The 20,775-nt window shown below is 46.6% G+C and overlaps 1 protein-coding gene across 1 annotated transcript; it reads right to left on the bottom strand.

Moving 5' to 3' along the window:
* Positions 1–1,148: 1,148 nt before the first annotated feature.
* On the bottom strand, positions 1,149–20,137 carry atad3 (ATPase family AAA domain containing 3). Its single transcript, XM_067415109.1, has 16 exons — positions 19,828–20,137; positions 19,611–19,687; positions 13,452–13,553; positions 13,205–13,264; positions 13,022–13,091; positions 12,777–12,942; positions 12,609–12,678; positions 9,816–9,971; positions 9,674–9,730; positions 9,456–9,581; positions 9,254–9,378; positions 7,826–7,877; positions 7,673–7,743; positions 4,603–4,770; positions 3,127–3,235; positions 1,149–1,725 (listed from the first exon to the last, which is right to left on the bottom strand). Exons 1-16 carry the CDS (start codon positions 20,018–20,020, stop codon positions 1,450–1,452), a joined length of 1,878 nt encoding a protein of 625 aa, XP_067271210.1. The 5' UTR covers positions 20,021–20,137; the 3' UTR covers positions 1,149–1,449.
* Positions 20,138–20,775: the final 638 nt, after the last annotated feature.

The raw sequence follows: 20,775 nt of genomic DNA on the forward strand, positions 1-20,775 counted from the left end.
CTCGGGAGCGCGCACGCTCACACGTCACACGTCACGCTACGTTTGGGCGCGCCCGCTGTTTCTATGAAATGAGCGTTTATTGATAATCTTATTTTAGACTACTTTGTTTGTCTAATGCTTTTTTTTGGGGGGCTTTTGTAAGTAATAAAAGTATATGAAATGGGGCAGTTTGGCTTACACTTGATCCAGTAAAAGTATCTGCTAAATAAACAAAACTTTTACATATCCTCAAGTGTTTAAAGTGTATTTTACCAATACATATGATTTTACTTGTCTAGACGCTTGCTGTAGAGAAACAATCAACGTTTTTAAAAGGTGCAGTTTCTTTGAAAGCCACGTTTCTAGCATCTGTAAAACCGCATTCTACCATCTTAAAAATATATCTAAATTACGGCACATGCTTTCAATGCAAAATGCTGAACAGTTAGTACATGCGTTCATGAGCTCAAGGCTAGATTATTGTAATGCTCTACTGGGTGGTTGCCCTGCTCGCTTAATAAACAAACTCCAGCTGGTCCAAACCGCAGCAGCTCGAGTTCTTACTAGAACCAGGAAGTATGATCATATTAGTCCAGTTCTGTCAACACTGCACTGGCTCCCTATTAAACATCGCATACATTTTAAAATCTTGCTTATTACTTACAAAGCACCAAATAGTTTAGCTCCCCGGTACTTAAGCGAGCTCTTAACGCATTATACTCCATCACGTCTATTGCGGTCTCAAAACTCTGGCCAGTTGATCATACCTAGAATATCTAAATCAACTGCAGGCACATTACACTGCGTTCATTCAGGCGTTTCTGTAAATGATTCCACAAAGATTCAGCTTTAAAACCCTTACATGACTTGTTTAGTAGCACTACTTCCTTGACTGTTGGAGACACTAAAATCATGATCTAAGTTCAACTAAATATACAAATAACATTAATGAATGAGGTCTTCTTTAATTCTATAAACTATAATACTGATCTGCCAACATTGTCTCTCTCTATGATAAATTAAAATAAGCTGATAACATCACTGTTTACTCCAGAACGACTGTACAGCCAAATCTAATTCTGCTGCAGTATTGTCCTGTTTAACACTGAAGCTGCTCTGACACAATCGCCGCTGGAGAAGAGCGATAGAAATAAAGATGACTGATTGACTCAATTATATGACTTTAATCATATTAAATAACAAAATATGAGTATATTCATATTGTTAGTTAACTTTATGCATTTTCAGATACATTTGACATTCAAGGTAAACATTTTGCGAATCAGTTCATGATGATGGAGTCAAACTCCAGCAGACGTAAGAAATGAACTTGGCTTTACTGTCAGACATAAAAACAGTTTCCATCGGATGAAGAGTCTCTGATCATTAACAGTGAGTTAACATCAAACACAGACGCGCGTTACGGCGGTTTAATCGTTGCTTCGGCTAATACACGACTCTAAACCAGCGTTAAACTGGAGTCCCGTCGGGTTTGCTCTGTTCTGACGTCTTCCTGCGGTCCTCCGGCACTTCCTGCGGAGGGCTGAGCACTTCCTGTGCCGTCAGCGTGAAGCCCGTCTTCGAGCCTTTATTGGATGATTCTGGAGCCAGCCGGCCCTCGTTATCCAGAACTCCTTCCCCATGAAGCCAGTCCATCTTCTGCCGGTGCTGCCGGATGGCCTCGTCCACACGGGCGTCCATCATGGCCTCGGTCAGGACCCCGTCCTCCGACGCGTACGCCGCCGCCTGACACACACACACACACACACACACACACACACACATAAATCTCTCGTCTCAGGGACAGGGGCATACATTTCATCTAACAGTTGGGGGGGAAAATAAACATAACATTTCTGAAGAGCAATTTTTGAAGGGGACAAATAATACGGCCAAAATTGTACTTGTAAGAATATGTATAACGCAAAAAAACATTTGTACTTATTTGGCGTTTTGGTGAAAAATGATCTGAAGTCCGTTTTTCTTTTCTCTGTGATTTTGCTCGAACACCAACACCGACTATCGCAGCAAGCCTAATCTGTCCTAAAGAGAAAAGAATCCCTTCATCTGATGTTTAAAGGCAATGAGATAGCCTTGAAATGTTTCTAAACTTAAAGCGATAGTTCAGCCAATAATGAGCCTGATGTTGATCTGCTGACCCAACATGTAGGTGTGTGTGTGTGTTTCTTCAGGAGAACACAGATGAAGATGTTTAACTCAGCCGTTGCTGTGTGTCGGTCATATAATGATGAGAATGGGGAACAACTCTATGAGAGCAAAACAAACACGCTTAGACAACACACACACACACACACACACACACACACACAAACCCTGCTGCTCGCGACGACACACTGATGTCTTAAGACACGAACCGATCGGTTCCTGAGAGAAACACAACAGTATTTGTGTTATTTTATTACCTCATATCAGGCGAATCTCATCTAGTGTTCCCATCCGCTATTACTGCCGTCTGATGAGGTCAAACCGCCGCGATCATAGAAATAGATTATGTAGATTCCTCATTCAGCCGATCCGTGCAGGCACTAATGAGGAATTCTACATAATATATATCTATGATCGCCCCAGTTTGACCTCAGCAGACGGCAGTAATAGCGGATGGGAACACTAGATGAGATTCGCCTGATATGAGGTAAAATAACACAAATACTGTTGTGTTTCTCTCAGAAACCGATCGGTTCGTGTCTTAAGACATCAGTGTGTGGTCACAAGCAGCAGAGTGTGTGTGTGTGTGTTGTCTAAGCGTGTTTGTTTTGCTCTCATCGAACCTTACCCATTCACATGCATTTTTTTTGTCTCGTTTGCGTTTGTATTGTTTTACTACTTACACATTTATTTTAAGTATATATCATTATATTATTTGATTGTCATTATAAAGTTGTTGTTTAGTCCTCGACTGATGATGATGTAGTGTTTTGCCGGAAGCTCCGCCCTCCACCTATGGACCAATCAGGAGTCAGTAGTGTTTGGGGTTGCCAGATGTGCTCTAGTTCCCACAGCTGCAGATCTACAAACGCTCTGCTGATCCTGCAGCCAATCTGGCAACCTGGAGTCAGGGGGAGACACCTGCAGGACCAGTGTTGGCCACAATCTCACACACACTTCCTTTCTGATGTTTATGTGTACCTGCCAGGCGACTCCGAGCTTGGAGATTTCTCGCCCGGACATGCCGTCCACACGCTTGGCGATCTCCGAACACTTCAGCCCGTAATCGAACGGAGCCAGCTTCAGCCGCCTGAGCACAAACACAGACCCATCAATCAGTCAGTCAGTCAATTAATCAATCAATCCATCAATCAATCCATCAGTCAATCCATCAGTCAATCAATCAATCAATCCATCAGTCAATCAATCATAGGGCATATGCAAACCGATTATGAAATCTGAAGCTCATCACGCCTCATCCAGCATCTAGAACTCTGTGTAAATATGTCTGAATCTGAGATTCATAACTACAACTATTAAAATGTTCTTTAAATGAAATTAAGCTGTAATACGTTAATAAAACAGTGTGTTCAGTGTGTGTGTGTGTGTTAGTGTTGCACGATATACCGGTACTAGAAAAGTATTGCGATACCCTGCTATTACAAACGGTGCGATATGGACTATTATCAGTAGTGGTACTTTAAGGAGGACAGCGCTAACATGAGCTGTATTTCATTCCATGTGTGTGGATGTGTGACAGCAGGTGTCAGGACACGTGTGTGTGAGCTCTGCTTCAGCCGCTCGATAAACATTAGAAGCTGAAGAGTTGACAAAGAAAAGCAAAGAAAAAAGAAAGCAACAGAAATATGCGCGCATGAGAGGAAAAAGCGCGGTGCGGCGCGACCTAATATTCTGTGTGATTAATGTTAAGCAAACAATGAAAAACAGAAAACCACCACATGCTGGGCCAAATAACTCAAATATATTCATTCAGAATCAGAGTAGAGTTAAATTATAGAGTGAAGACTAAGTCAGCCGTTATATATTTGATTATTTAATTTCTTTCTTGACTGTTTTCTGTTAAATAGACCTAATGAAGCTGAGAAATAAAGCTCTGTTTGTGTCATATTGTTTGTAATTTGCATTTTTTGCTTATTTTCAAAAACAGATACAATTAAAAATCTATATTATAATTATAAGATTACATTTAAAAAATATGAAATGACTCAAATCATAACATATGATTTTGTTCATCCGACCTGTTGAGGTGAAAGGTTAGTGATTGATAATGATGATCTCTGTGAGGATGCTCACACTGGCCGTTATTACAGCCATAAGAGGAGCAATGGGCTAAACCAGCGCAGGAACTGCTGGACAAGAGAATCTTTAGTAGAACAAATAAAACAATGATTAATAAGTTCTGTTGTCATATTATCTGTTTTTTGTTTGTTTTTTACCGTGGTATCGATTTAGTATCGGTATCGAAGTATTTTAGTCTGGTATCGTATCATAGTCATAATTTTGGTATCGTGACAACACTAGTGTGTGTGTGAGTGTGTTCAGTGTGTGCGTGTGTGTGTGTACATGTTTTGGTAAAAATGCAGAAAGTTTCCTGTGATGGGTAGGTTTAGGGGCAGTGTGTGTGTGTGTGTGTGTGTGTGTGTGTGGGGCACTCACTGGCGCCCTCCAGTGGCCGGCTCCAGCACGTATCGGTCGAAGTACAGCCGCACGAGTCTCTCTCTCTCGTCGGGTCCCGGAAGCATAAAGTTCACAATCTCGTCGATTCGGTCATTTATGGCCCAGTCAAACTGCTCAGGCTGATTACTGGCCAACACCAGCATAAACCTGCACACACACACACACACACACGATAAACAAACACAAAGACACAGGCCAGTGTGAGAGACAGACGGGTGACTGTGTGTGCGAGACAGACGGGTTAGTGTGTGTGAGAGAGACAGACGGGTGAGTGTGTGTGTGAGAGACAGACAGGTTAGTGTGTGTGAGAGACAGACGGGTGAGTGTGTGTGTGAGAGACAGACAGGTTAGTGTGTGTGAGAGACAGACGGGTGAGTGTGCGTGAGAGACAGACGGGTGAGTGTGCGTGAGAGACAGACGGGTGAGTGTGCGTGAGAGACAGACGGGTGAGTGTGCGTGAGAGACAGACGGGTGAGTGTGCGAGAGAGACAGACGGGTGAGTGTGCGAGAGAGACAGACGGGTGAGTGTGTGAGAGAGACAGACGGGTGAGTGTGAGAGAGAGACAGATGGGTGAGTGTGTGTGTGTGTGAGAGACAGACGGGTGAGTGTGTGTGTGAGTGAGACAGACGGTTGAGTGTGTGTGAGAGTGAGACAGACGGGTGAGTGTGTGAGTGTGTGTGTGAGAGACAGACGGGTGACTGTGTGTGAGAGAGACAGACGGGTGAGTGTGTGTGAGAGAGAGACAGACGGGTGAGTGTGCGTGAGAGACAGACGGGTGAGTGTGCGTGAGAGACAGACGGGTGAGTGTGCGAGAGAGACAGACGGGTGAGTGTGCGAGAGAGACAGACGGGTGAGTGTGTGAGAGAGACAGACGGGTGAGTGTGAGAGAGAGACAGACGGGTGAGTGTGTGAGAGAGAGACAGATGGGTGAGTGTGTGTGTGTGTGTGAGAGACAGACGGGTGAGTGTGTGTGTGAGTGAGACAGACGGTTGAGTGTGTGTGAGAGTGAGACAGACGGGTGAGTGTGTGAGTGTGTGTGTGAGAGACAGACGGGTGACTGTGTGTGAGAGAGACAGACGGGTGAGTGTGTGTGAGAGAGAGACAGACGGGTGAGTGTGTGTGAGAGAGAGACAGACGGGTGAGTGTGTGAGAGAGACAGACGGGTGAGTGTGTGAGAGAGACAGACGGGTGAGTGAGTGTGTGAGAGAGACAGACGGGTGAGTGTGTGTGTGAGAGAGACAGACGGGTGAGTGTGTGTGTGAGAGAGACAGACGGGTGAGTGTGTGTGTGTGAGAGAGACAGACGGGTGAGTGTGTGTGTGTGAGAGACAGACGGGTGAGTGGGTGTGTGAGAGAGACAGACGGGTGAGTGTGTGAGAGAGAGACAGACGGGTGACTGTGTGTGAGAGAGACAGACGGGTGAGTGTGTGAGTGAGACAGACGGGTGAGTGTGTGTGTGAGAGAGACAAACGGGTGAGTGGGTGTGTGAGAGAGACAGACGGGTGAGTGTGTGTGTGAGAGAGACAGACGGGTGAGTGTGTGTGTGTGAGAGAGACAGACGGGTGAGTGTGTGTGTGAGAGAGACAGACGGGTGAGTGAGTGTGTGTGAGAGACAGACGGGTGAGTGAGTGTGTGTGAGAGACAGACGGGTGAGTGAGTGTGTGTGAGAGACAGACGGGTGAGTGAGTGTGTGTGAGAGACAGACGGGTGAGTGTTTGTGTGTGAGAGACAGACGGGTGAGTGTGTGTGAGAGACAGACGGGTGATTGTGTGTGTGTGTGAGAGACAGACGGGTGAGTGTGTGTGTGTGAGAGACAGACGGGTGAGTGTGTGTGTGTGAGAGACAGACGGGTGAGTGTGTGTGAGTGAGAGACAGACGGGTGAGTGTGTGTGAGAGACAGACGGGTGAGTGTGTGTGTGTGAGAGACAGACGGGTAAGTGTGTGTGTGTGTGTGTGTGTGTGTGTGAGAGACAGACAGGTGAGTGAGAGTGTGTGTGTGAGAGACAGACGGGTGAGTGAGTGTGTGTGTGTGAGAGACAGACGGGTGAGTGTGTGTGTGAGAGAGACAGACGGGTGAGTGTGTGTGTGAGAGAGACAGACGGGTGAGTGTGTGTATGAGAGAGACAGACGGGTGAGTGTGTGTGTGAGAGAGACAGACGGGTGAGTGTGTGTGTGAGAAAGACAGACGGGTGAGTGTGTGTGTGAGAGAGACAGACGGGTGAGTGTGTGTGTGAGAGAGACAGACGTTGAGTGTGTGTGTGTGAGAGACAGACGGGTGAGTGTGTGTGAGAGAGACAGACGGGTGAGTGTGTGTGAGAGAGACAGACGGGTGAGTGTGTGTGAGAGACAGACGGGTGAGTGTGTGTGTGTGAGAGACAGACGGGTGAGTGTGTGTGTGTGAGAGACAGACGGGTGAGTGTGTGTGTGTGAGAGACAGACGGGTGAGTGTGTGTGTGTGTGAGAGACAGACGGGTGAGTGTGTGTGTGAGAGAGACAGACGGGTGAGTGAGTGTGTGTGTGAGAGAGACAGACGGGTGAGTGTGTGTGTGTGTGAGAGACAGACGGGTGAGTGTGTGTGTGTGTGAGAGAGACACAGGGGTGAGTGTGTGTTTGAGAGAGACAGACAGGTGAGTGTGTGTGTGAGAGAGACAGACGGGTGAGTGTGTGTGTGAGAGAGACAGACGGGTGAGTGTGTGTGTGAGAGAGACAGACGGGTGAGTGTGTGTGTGAGAGAGACAGACGGTTGAGTGTGTGTGTGAGAGAGACAGACGGTTGAGTGTGTGTGTGTGTGAGAGACAGACGGGTGAGTGAGTGTGTGTGTGAGAGAGACACAGGGGTGAGTGTGTGTTTGAGAGAGACAGACAGGTGAGTGTGTGTGTGAGAGAGACAGACGGGTGAGTGTGTGTGTGAGAGAGACAGACGGGTGAGTGTGTGTGTGAGAGAGACAGACGGGTGAGTGTGTGTGTGAGAGAGACAGACGGTTGAGTGTGTGTGTGAGAGAGACAGACGGTTGAGTGTGTGTGTGTGAGAGAGACAGACGGGTGTTTACTTGTTGCTCTGTTCGCCGGTGCGGTACAGGAATGCATTTAGAGTTGCGCGCAGATCCTCGCTGATCTTCTCCTGAAACACACACACACACACACACACGCGTGTCAGCTGATGCGATGACACACACATGTAAACACACGAGAGCGGGACTCACAGTGGATCTCTTGCGCAGGAATGCATCGGCTTCATCCACAAACAACAGCAGCCTGAAACACACACACAGCAGTGCAACACACACTGTTTATTTACCAATATAACCAATCTTTATTAATAATTTGATATATTATAGAAATATTTATACACTCACGTAAAGGATTATTAGGAACACCTGCTCAATTTCTCATTAATGCGGTTATCTAATCAGCCAATCACATGGCAGTTCCTCAGTGCATTTAGGGGTGTGGTCCTGGTCAAGACAATCTCCTGAACTCCAGACTGAATGTCAGAATGGGAAAGAAAGGTGATTTAAGCCGTTTTGAGCGTGGCATGGTTGTTGGTGCCAGACGGGCCGGTCTGAGTATTTCACAATCTGCTCAGTTACTGGGATTTACACACACAACCATTTCTAGGGTTTACAGAGAATGGTGTGAAAAGGGAAGAGCATCCAGTCTGCAGCAGTCCTGTGGGAGAAAATGCCTTGTTGATGCTCGAGGTCAGAGGAGAATGGGCCGACTGATTCAAGCTGATAGAAGAGCAACTTTGACTGAAATAACCACTCGTTACAACCGAGGTCTGCAGCAAAGCATTTGTGAAGCCACAACACACACAACCTTGAGGCGGATGGGCTCCAACAGCAGAAGACCCCACCGGGTACCACTCATCTCCACTACACATAGGACAAAGAGGCGACAATTTGCACAAGCTCACCAAAATTGGACAGTTGAAGACTGGAGAAATGTTGCCTGGTCTGATGAGTCTCGATTTCTGTTGAGACATTCAGATGGTAGAGTCAGAATTTGGCGTAAACAGAATGAGAACATGGATCCATCATGCCTTGTTCCCACTGTGCAGGCTGGTGGTGGTGGTGTAATGGTGTGGGGGATGTTTTCTTGGCACACTTTAGGCCCCTTAGTGCCAATTGGGCATCGTTTAAATGCCACGGCCTACCTGAGCATTGTTTCTGACCATGTCCATCCCTTTATGACCACCATGTCCCCATCCTCTGATGGCTACTTCCAGCAGGATAATGCACCATGTCACAAAGCTCCAATCATTTCAGATTGGTTTCTTGAACATGACGATGAGTCGACTGTACTAAAATGGCCGCCACAGTCCCCAGATCTCAACCCAATAGAGCATCTTTGGGATGTGGTGGAACGGGAGCTTCGTGCCCTGGATGTGCATCCCACAAATCTCCATCAACTGCAAGATGCTCTCCTATCAATATGGGCCGACATTTCTAAAGAATGCTTTCAGCAGCTTGATGATCAATGCCACGGAGAATTAAGGCAGTTCTGAAGGCCAAAGGGTCAAACACAGGATTAGTGTGTGCTCCTAATAATTCTTTAGGTGAGTGTGTGTTCCTAATAATCCTTTAGGGGAGTGTATATCATATTCTGCTGTGTATTGATGATGGTCTGACCCGCGGCGGCTGGTTCCGGCCCAGTCGAACACCTTGTGCATCGCCGTCACTCCGTCGCGCCCCATCGGAGCCACGTCTCCGCCCGTCATGATGGCGTAATCCATCCCAGAATGCATCGCCAGCTTCTGCTCACAGCCAATCAGACGCAGTTAGATGCGCCGTCACCGTGACGACGGTATAATCGCGCGTGCGAGTGCGTTACCTTAGCGAAGAGCGTCTTCCCCGTCCCCGGCGGGCCGTACATGAGGATGTTGCGGTAGAGTCCGCGGTTCTGCCGCGTGTTGCTGGTGGCGATGGCGATGTCACGCACGCGCTCCTCCAGACTCGGCTGCGGAGACAAGACACAGTTCCTCACCACGCTCGCCTTCGCTAACAGGAAGTGAACAGTGTGCCAACAGGAAGTAATGCGCAAATACTCACGCTGAGAACGACTCCCTCCAGCGCGTCCTGTGCTTTACTCTTCAAGCGCTTCGCCATCTGAAACACACACACACACAGGCGTCAGAACCGCCTCACACCTCACTTCCTGTCTGAACAGGAAACCAGCCCTTTCCTGCCGTACCTTGATGGGGTGCTTGAGGGCTTCCGCCACCGTGATTCGAGACGTCTCTCGCACTAGCGAAGGCTTTCCTAGCCGAGCCTCGATGTAGCGTCCGGCCACAGCCGTAGCATTCCTCGCGGAGTACACACCCACCGCTAGCAGCGTCAGGCCCGCCACCTACAGGAGCGGAGGAGAGAGCGGTGGAGTGAGAGAGAGCAGAGGAGAGAGCGGTGGAGTGAGAGAGAGCGGAGGAGAGAGCGGTGGAGTGAGAGAGAGCGGTGGAGTGAGAGAGAGCGGAGGAGTGAGAGAGCGGAGGAGAGAGCGGTGGAGTGAGAGAGAGCAGAGGAGAGAGCGGTGGAGTGAGAGAGAGCGGTGGAGTGAGAGAGAGCGGAGGAGTGAGAGAGCGGAGGAGAGAGCGGTGGAGTGAGAGAGAGCGATGGAGTGAGAGAGAGCAGAGGAGAGAGCGGTGGAGTGAGAGAGCGGAGGAGTGAGCGGAGGAGAGAGAGGAGGAGTGAGAGAGGGGAGGAATGAGAGAGACGCAAAGGAGAGTGAGATGCAGATGAGAATGAGCGGAGGTGGAGGAGTGAGACGCAGAGGAGTGAGTGGAGCAGAATGAGTGGAGGAGTGAGACGCAGAGGAGAGTGAGACGCAGAGGAGAGTGAGACGCAGAGGAGAGTGAGACGCAGAGGAGAGTGAGCAGAGGAGAGTGAGCAGAGGAGAGTGAGACGCAGAGGAGAGTGAGACGCAGAGGAGAGTGAGCAGAGGAGAGTGAGACGCAGAGGAGTGAGTTGAGCAGAATGAGTGGAGGAGTGAGACGCAGAGGAGTGAGTGGAGCAGAATGAGTGGAGGAGTGAGACGCAGAGGAGAGTGAGCAGAGGAGAGTGAGACGCAGAGGAGAGTGAGCAGAGGAGAGTGAGACGCAGAGGAGTGAGTGGAGCAGAATGAGTGGAGGAGTGAGACGCAGAGGAGAGTGAGCAGAGGAGAGTGAGACGCAGAGGAGAGTGAGCAGAGGAGAGTGAGACGCAGAGGAGAGTGAGCAGAGGAGAGTCAGACGCAGAGGAGTGAGTGGAGTAGAATGAGTGGAGGAGTGAGACGCAGAGGAGAGTGAGACGCAGAGGAGAGTGAGCAGAGGATAGTGAGCAGAGGAGAGTGAGCAGAGGAGAGTGAGATGCAGAGGAGAGTGAGATGCAGAGGAGAGTGAGACGCAGAGGAGAGTGAGACGCAGAGGAGAGTGAGTAGAGGATAGAGAGAGACGCAGAGGAGAGTGAGATGCAGAGGAGAGTGAGACGCAGATGAGAGTGAGACGCAGAGGAGAGTGAGACGCAGAGGAGAGTGAGACGCAGAGGAGAGTGAGATGCAGAGGAGAGTGAGTGGAGGAGGAGAGTAAGCAGAGGAGAGTGAGACGCAGAGGAGAGTGAGTGGAGGAGGAGAGTAAGCAGAGGAGAGTGAGACGCAGAGGAGAGTGAGCAGAGGAGAGTGAGATGCAGAGGAGAGTGAGACGCAGAGGAGAGTGAGATGCAGAGGAGAGTGAGATGCAGAGGAGAGTGAGTGGAGGAGGAGAGTAAGCAGAGGAGAGTGAGACGCAGAGGAGAGTGAGATGCAGAGGAGAGTGAGTGGAGGAGGAGAGTAAGCAGAGGAGAGTGAGACGCAGAGGAGAGTGAGTGGAGGAGGAGAGTAAGCAGAGGAGAGTGAGACGCAGAGGAGAGTGAGTGGAGGAGGAGAGTAAGCAGAGGAGAGTGAGACGCAGAGGAGAGTGAGTGGAGGAGAGTGAGATGCAGAGGAGAGTGAGCAGAGGAGTGAGTGGAGTAGAATGAGTGGAGGAGGAGTGAGACGCAGAGGAGAGTGAGTGGAGGAGGAGCGTAAGCAGAGGAGAGTGAGCAGAGGAGGAGAGTAAGCAGAGGAGAGTGAGACGCAGAGGAGAGTGAGTGGAGGAGGAGAGTAAGCAGAGGAGAGTGAGATGCAGAGGAGAGTGAGATGCAGAGGAAAGTGAGCAGAGGAGTGAGTGGAGTAGAATGAGTGGAGGAGGAGTGAGACGCAGAGGAGAGTGAGTGGAGGAGGAGAGTAAGCAGAGGAGAGTGAGACGCAGAGGAGAGTGAGTGGAGGAGAGTGAGATGCAGAGGAGAGTGAGATGCAGAGGAAAGTGAGCAGAGGAGTGAGTGGAGTAGAATGAGTGGAGGAGGAGTGAGACGCAGAGGAGAGTGAGTGGAGGAGGAGCGTAAGCAGAGGAGAGTGAGCAGAGGAGAGTGAGACGCAGAGGAGGAGAGTAAGCAGAGGAGAGTGAGACGCAGAGGAGAGTGAGTGGAGGAGGAGAGTAAGCAGAGGAGAGTGAGACGCAGAGGAGAGTGAGTGGAGGAGAGTGAGATGCAGAGGAGAGAGATGCAGAGGAAAGTGAGCAGAGGAGTGAGTGGAGTAGAATGAGTGGAGGAGGAGTGAGACGCAGAGGAGAGTGAGTGGAGGAGGAGCGTAAGCAGAGGAGAGTGAGCAGAGGAGAGTGAGACGCAGAGGAGGAGAGTAAGCAGAGGAGAGTGAGACGCAGAGGAGAGTGAGTGGAGGAGGAGAGTAAGCAGAGGAGAGTGAGACGCAGGGGAGAGTGAGTGGAGGAGAGTGAGCGGAGGAGAGTGAGACGCAGAGGAGAGTGAGCGGAGGAGAGTGAGACGCAGAGGAGAGTGAGCGGAGGAGAGTGAGACGCAGAGGAGAGTGAGCGGAGGAGAGTGAGACGCAGAGGAGAGTGAGTGGAGGAGGAGAGTAAGCAGAGGAGAGTGAGCAGAGGAGAGTGAGCAGAGAAGAGTGAGACGCAAGAGACAACGGACTTACCGTAGCTGTGACTTTATCCCAGTCAGATACAAACGTGCGGAAACCTTCTCCAAACACGGCGCCCGCCGTCCTAAAGCACACACACACGCGCACACACACACGCACACACACGCACAGATGAAGCCAGTGGTCATGTGACCCTCAGCACCTCCTCATATAGATGAGTACCGTATGGACTCCAGCACAGTCTGCCGGTGCTCTGCCGCTTTCAACCGGATCTGCTCGCGGATGATGTCAGCGTTCTCTCGCTCCACGCGGCCTCGCGCTTTAGACTCCGCCTCCACGCGCAGCATCTCGTTCTTGTGCCGCAGCTCCATCTCGTGCTCGATGGTTGCTACGGGAACAAACAGCAAATGACGGATCGGTTCCGAACACAAACCCTGATGTCAGCAGAAGGACAGCCGCTGCTCCACCTCTCCTCATGGCCTCCTGCTTCTGCACCGACTCCTCCTGTTTGCGCAGGTTCTCCTCGTTCAGAAGTTGCTGTGGAAGAACAGAGTGGCGTCAGAGTGTGTGTGTGTGTGTGTGTGTGTGTGAGAGTGTTTGTTTGTGTGTGTGTTTAGATCAAGAGTGTGAGGGAGTCTGCGGACACACACCTGCTGTCGGAGCTGGTCCTCGTATCGCTGCCGCGCCAGTTTGTCCTGATACTGAGCCCTCTGTGAACAGAAACAATGATCGTCATGATCATCATCACCACCATCATCATCATCGCCATCATCATCACCCCCATCATCATCATCGCCATCATCACCACCCCCATCATCATCATCATCATCATCGTCGTCGTCGTCATCATCATCACCATCATCATCGCCATCATCATCATCATCATCATCATCTTACCGCCTGGTGCTGTTTGGTCTCCTCATTCAGAGTCTTCCGCCGCTCTTCACCCTGAACGCGGATCTGCTCGCCCTTCAGCTGCTCCACGGCTGCCTCGTACTCCTGGACCACAACAACATGAAGCGGACGATAACTATATTAGTGTTCACACCAGCTGACGATAGCTATAGCGATAACTCTATTAGCGTCCACACCAGCTGACGATAGCTATAGCGATAACTCTATTAGCAACCACACCAGCTGACGATAGCTATAGCGATAACTCTATTAGCGTCCACACTAGCTGACGATAGCTATAACGATAACTATATTAGTGTTCACACCAGCTGACGATAGCTATAACGATAACTATATTTGTGTTCACACCAGCTGACGATAGCTATAACGATAACTCTATTAGTGTCCACACCAGCTGACGATAGCTATAACGATAACTCTATTAGCGTCCACACCAGCTGACGATAGCTATAGCGATAACTATATTAGCATCCACACCAGCTGATGATGACTATAACGATAACTATATTAGCGTCCACACCAGCTGATGATAACTATAACGATAACTATATTAGCGTCCACACCAGCTGATGATAACTATAACGATAACTATATTAGAGTCCACACCAGCTGACGATAGCTATAGCGATAACTATATTAGCGTCCACACCAGCTGACGATAGCTATAGCGATAACTATATTAGAGTCCACACCAGCTGACGATAACTATAACGATAACTATATTAGAGTCCACACCAGCTGACAATAACTATAACGATAACTATATTAGAGTCCACACCAGCTGATGATAACTATAACGATAACTATATTAGTATCCACACCAGCTGATGATAACTATAACGATAACTATATTAGCGTCCACACCAGCTGACGATAGCTATAACGATAACTATATTAGCGTCCACACCAGCTGACGATAGCTATAGCGATAACTATATTAGCGTCCACACCAGCTGACGATAGCTATTGCGATAACTATATTAGTGTTCACACCAGCTGACGATAGCTATAGCGATAACTCTATTAGCGTCCACACCAGCTGACGATAGCTATAGCGATAACTCTATTAGCGTCCACACCAGCTGACGATAGCTATAGCGATAACTCTATTAGCGTCCACACCAGCTGACGATAGCTATAGCGATAACTATATTAGTGTTCACACCAGCTGACGATAGCTATAGCGATAACTCTATTAGCGTCCACACCAGCTGACGATAGCTATAGCGATAACTCTATTAGCGTCCACACCAGCTGACGATAGCTATAGCGATAACTATATTAGTGTCCACACCAACAGACGATAACTATAACGATAACTATATTAGTGTCCACACCAACAGACGATAACTATAGCGATAACTATATTAGTGTCCACACCAACAGACGATAACTATATTAGCATCCACACCAGCTGACGATAACTATAACGATAACTATATTAGTGTCCACACCAGCTGACAATAACTATAGCGATAACTATATTAGTGTCCACACCAGCTGACAATAACTATAGCGATAACTATATTAGTGTCCACACCAGCTGACAATAACTATAGCGATAACTATATTAGTGTCCACACCAACAGACGATAACTATAGCGATAACTATATTAGTGTCCACACCAACAGACGATAACTATATTAGCATCCACACCAGCTGACGATAGCAATAACGATAACTATATTAGTGTCCACACCAGCTGACAATAACTATAGCGATAACTATATTAGTGTCCACACCAGCTGACAATAACTATAACGATAACTATATTAGTGTCCACACCAACAGACGATAACTATAGCGATAACTATATTAGCATCCACACCAGCTGACGATAGCTATAACGATAACTATATTAGCGTCCACACCAGCTGACGATAACTATAGCGATAACTATATTAGTGTCCACACCAGCTGACAATAACTATAACGATAACTATATTAGAGTCCACACCAGCTGACAACAACTATAACGATAACTATATTAGTGTCCACACCAGCTGACAATAACTATAACGATAACTATATTAGAGTCCACACCAGCTGACAATAACTATAACGATAACTATATTAGTGTCCACACCAACAGACGATAACTATAGCGATAACTATATTAGCATCCACACCAGCTGACGATAACAGGGTATATGCAGGAATCCTGAAGTTAATTTCAAGACCTTTTTAAGACTTTTTAAAGACCTTCTCAAAATATTTTAAGACCTCATCGCACTTCAAGTTCTAATCGGCAACAAACCTTTAATAAACAGTTGTAGTCGAATGTAGACTTAAAATCTCTATCATAGGCCAATTTTGTATCGTTTATATTGCATATCTGTTTCACAACGATAACATATGGAGGGCGACACATCACCTAACTGCGTATTTCGCAAAATACATGACGTCACCTGTAGACGGCGCTCGCCAGGGATGGAAATTAACTTTTTTCAAAGTCTACCACTCAATGTTTTTAACAGCCACTTTTTATTTTTTAACTGACAATGTGGAACTGCATGTGAAAATTAATACTACAAGCTCTACAATGGCTTCCAGTTTTATGGTTTTTAGTCCCAAGAATGAAACTATTCGCTCTGGCATCTTTGAAGCGGATTGACGACACACCGAGCAGAACATTGTCAGTAGGGATGCACCGAAATCAAAATTCTTGGCCAAAACCAAAAAAGAAGAAACCAAAGCCAAAAACCAAAAAATAAAATTAAAACTAAAATGTTTAACTCGACCTCACTCATGTGTACATTAAATAATACTGCACATGCCTACTGGCCTGAAATGGAATAAAGTAATCAAATGTAAAATAACTGCATATTTAACTGTTTAAATGAAAGATTAATCCTTATTAAACTTACACAAGCTATTCAATCAAGAGCATTGTTTAATGTCCAACTAAATATAAGGACATCCCTCAGGCAGCAGTAAAGGCTACTGCGCCTTTAAGACCTGAGGCAGGGATATGCTCGTCTTTCTCGACTGTGCACACTATACAGTTCACTTAAGGCATATTCAGACTATGTCTGCTAGGATACTCATCAAGATGGACATGTTGACATACTTCTTGTGTGAGTTTGTCCGTATAAGCGCAAGACTTGAAAGAGAAACTTAGACAAGCGCGCGCTCTCGGATGATGCACAGCGTCAGATCTTCTCTCACAGCACGTCTTCACGCGAGTGATGACGGAGAAAACGACTGGTCATATGCGCACATACGGCAGCACTCGCATGCATTGAACAAAGTTTACAAAGAGGTGAAACAGCTCGGTAGGTGAAGCGAGTTTACCGCCACAACTCTAAATCAGCCGCGTCTGGCTGGTGGCGTGGCGGCGCTAATGTCCATCCCTGCCGCGCGCTCCGAGCCGATCTCAGACTGAGTGCCCCGTTGTTTTTTAATACTTATGGGGATGAAAATAAATATATTCATAAATACTTTTTGGAGTCAAACTCTTTTGACAAAACGTGAACAAAATACTTTCAAAATTTAAGACTTTATAAAGCCGTGATAAGACTTTTTAATACTTTATAAGGGTCTTAATTTTTCCCAAAATTGATTTATCACCTTTTAAGACTTTTCAAGACCCCGCGGATACCCTGGATAACTATAGCGATAACTATATTAGTGTCCACACCAGCGGACGATAACTATATTAGCATCCACACCAGCTGACGATAGCTATAACGATAACTATATTAGCGTCCACACCAGCGGACGATAACTATATTAGCATCCACACCAGCTGACGATAGCTATAACGATTACTATATTAGCGTCCACACCAACAGACGATAACTATAGCGATAACTATATTAGAGTCCACACCAACAGACGATAACTATATTAGCATCCACACCAGCTGACGATAGCTATAACGATAACTATATTAGTGTCCACACCAGCAGATGATAACTATAACGATAACTATATTAGAGTCCACACCAGCTGATGATAACTATAACGATAACTATATTAGAGTCCACACCAGCTGACAATAACTATAACGATAACTATATTAGCATCCACACCAGCGGACGATAACTATAACGTTAACTATATTAGCATCCACACCAGCGGATGATAACTATAACGATAACTATATTAGTGTTCACACCAGCTAATGATAACTATAACGATAACTATATTAGCATCCACACCAGCAGACGATAACTATAACGATAACTATATTAGTGTTCACACCAGCAGACGATAACTATAGCGATAATTATATTAGCATCCACACCAGCGGACGATAGCTATAACGATAACTATATTAGTGTCCACACCAACAGACGATAACTATAACGATAACTATATTAGTGTCCACACCAACAGACGATAACTATAGCGATAACTATATTAGTGTCCACACCAACAGACGATAACTATAACGATAACTATATTAGTGTCCACACCAACAGACGATAACTATAGCGATAACTATTTTAGTGTCCACACCAACAGACGATAACTATAACGATAACTATATTAGCATCCACACCAGCTGACGATAGCTATAACGATAACTATATTAGTGTCCACACCAACAGACGATAACTATAGCGATAACTATATTAGCATCCACACCAGCTGACGATAGCTATAACGATAACTATATTAGTGTCCACACCAGCTGACGATAACTATAACGATAACTATATTAGCGTCCACACCAGCGGACAATAACTATAGCGATAACTATATTAGTGTTCACACCAACAGACGATAACTATATTAGCATCCACACCAGCTGACGATAGCTATAACGATAACTATATTAGCGTCCACACCAACAGACGATAACTATAGCGATAACTATATTAGTCCACACCAACAGACGATAACTATATTAGAGTCCACACCAACAGACGATAACTATATTAGCATCCACACCAGCTGACGATAGCTATAACGATAACTATATTAGTGTCCACACCAGCTGACAATAACTATAACGATAACTATATTAGAGTCCACACCAGCTGACAATAACTATAACGATAACTATATTAGCATCCACACCAGCGGACGATAACTATAACGATAACTATATTAGCATCCACACCAGCGGATGATAACTATAACGATAACAATATTAGTGTTCACACCAGCTAATGATAACTATAACGATAACTATATTAGTGTTCACACCAGCTGACGATAGCTATAACGATAACTATATTAGTGTCCACACCAGCTGACAATAACTATAACGATAACTATATTAGAGTCCACACCAGCTGACAATAACTATAACGATAACTATATTAGCATCCACACCAGCGGACGATAACTATAACGATAACTATATTAGCATCCACACCAGCTGATGATAACTATAACGATAACTATATTAGCATCCACACCAGCGGACGATAACTATAACGATAACTATATTAGCATCCACACCAGCGGACGATAACTATAACGATAACTATATTAGCATCCACACCAGCGGATGATAACTATAACGATAACAATATTAGTGTTCACACCAGCTAATGATAACTATAACGATAACTATATTAGTGTTCACAGCAGCTAATGATAACTATAACGATAACTATATTAGCATCCACACCAGCAGACGATAACTATAACGATAACTATATTAGTGTTCACACCAGCTGACGATAACTATAGCGATAACTATATTAGCATCCACACCAGCGGACGATAACTATAACGATAACTATATTAGCATCCACACTAACGTACAATAACTATAACGATAACTATATTAGTGTCCACACCACGATAATCCCAAAATGTTGTTTATTATTATGTTGTTTTTTAGGTGGCAAGTCAATGTTTTTAATTGCTCATCAGCTGAAAAAAAGAAATCATTGTTGTCGAGACGTCACAGGGGGGCGATCAAGACGCGTCTGCGATAACTATATTAGCGATCAAGACGCATCGGCTTCACCTGTCAGGACGTGTGCTCGACACTGTTAGCATCTCTGTGTAAACTACCGAAACGTGAGTTTGTGACATCACGGACATTACGTGTTCGGTCTAAAGGCGTGCGGTGTTTCTTTAAGGAACTGTCATCGCCACCTACTGCCCTGGCAGCAGAACACAGCGCGTTTAATCGCTTTCTAACGCGTTTGGATTGGACATTATCGTTAGCGTACCTTCATTTTGCTCTGATGCTCCATCTGGACGGTTTGCTCCTGCATTCGCGCGAGGTCCAGCGCTTCTTTGGCATGACCTGGGGTCACAGGGGTCAAACCTCATTAACAACATCACTGTACTGTGACCTTTGACCTAATGTCCTTCATACGCTCATGCCATATGCACTGCTGTTATAATGATAATGAACGGCGGGCGCGCGCCCGGTTCTGTACTCACGGGACCGGTCCAGATCTTTGGCCGCCTGCGCCGCGCGCTCCAGCCCCGTCGGGTCGAAGTTGCTCCATTTGTCCTTGGGTTTATCGCCCGAACCGGAGCCGGAGCCGCCGGGAGGAGGAGGAGGGGCGGGCGGAACCGGGCCCTCCGGTGGAGCTCCACTCTGACCTTTATTGAGCCCGAACAGCCACGACATGATCCGCTGACAGACACCGAACACCGGCCACGGGCAGACTTACCGCACGAGTGTCACGCCGCGCACTGCGCATGCGCTCTGGTCCGCACGCGCTGCCGCTCTGCGCTGATTGGCCGACGCGCGCGTCCTTCCAGAAGGTCAAAGCGGAAGCCGCGCCTCCCTCGCGGAGTACGGCGGCCGAAAGAGCTCTGAAAGCATCCGCGCGAGTCTTGCGTCAGTAATAACAGAGAGAATGTGCCTGATTTGATGGACTGTGTTTATCTGACTTATAACAGAACGATATAACATAAGCTGTACTCATATAGAGTATCAAAGAATTGATCCATTTAATTCAAAATACGTTGACTTAACTCTAATGTCACTCCTGTTGCCGAATTAATTGGCGTTATAAAATACTGGATTATGTTAATAATAAGGCTGCGGATGCTTTTAAATCCTATTGTTTCATGATTATAATAAAAACTGTCCATTTCTAAGTATGTTATTATGGTCAATTCCACCTCAGTCATCTTTATTTCTATCGCTCTTCTCCAGTGCCGATTGTGTCAGAGCAGCTTCAGTGTTAAACAGGACAATACTGCAGCAGAATTAGATTTGGCTGTACAGTCGTTCTGGAGGAAACAGTGATGTTATCAGCTTATTTTAATTTATCAGAGAGAGACAATGCTGGCAGATCAGGATTAGAGTTTATAGAATTAAATAAGGCCTTAGTAATTAATTTTATTTGGACATTTAGTAGAATAACTTTAGATCAT

The sequence above is a fragment of the Pseudorasbora parva genome, chromosome 14 (genome assembly GCF_024679245.1).
Source record: "Pseudorasbora parva isolate DD20220531a chromosome 14, ASM2467924v1, whole genome shotgun sequence".
In the NCBI taxonomy this organism is placed as follows: Eukaryota; Metazoa; Chordata; class Actinopteri; order Cypriniformes; family Gobionidae; genus Pseudorasbora; species Pseudorasbora parva.

Bases quoted from the DNA above. Each gene is read 5' to 3' on its own strand.
- atad3 (XM_067415109.1), bottom strand. From the start codon at position 20,020: ATGTCGTGGCTGTTCGGGCTCAATAAAGGTCAGAGTGGAGCTCCACCG. The intron at 13,265-13,451 runs GTAAGATGATGA...TTCTGTTCACAG, and splicing joins AGACCAAACAGCACCAGGCG to AGGGCTCAGTATCAGGACAA. The intron at 4,771-7,672 runs GTAAACACCCGT...GTGTGTGTGCAG, and splicing joins ACCGGCGAACAGAGCAACAA to GTTTATGCTGGTGTTGGCCA.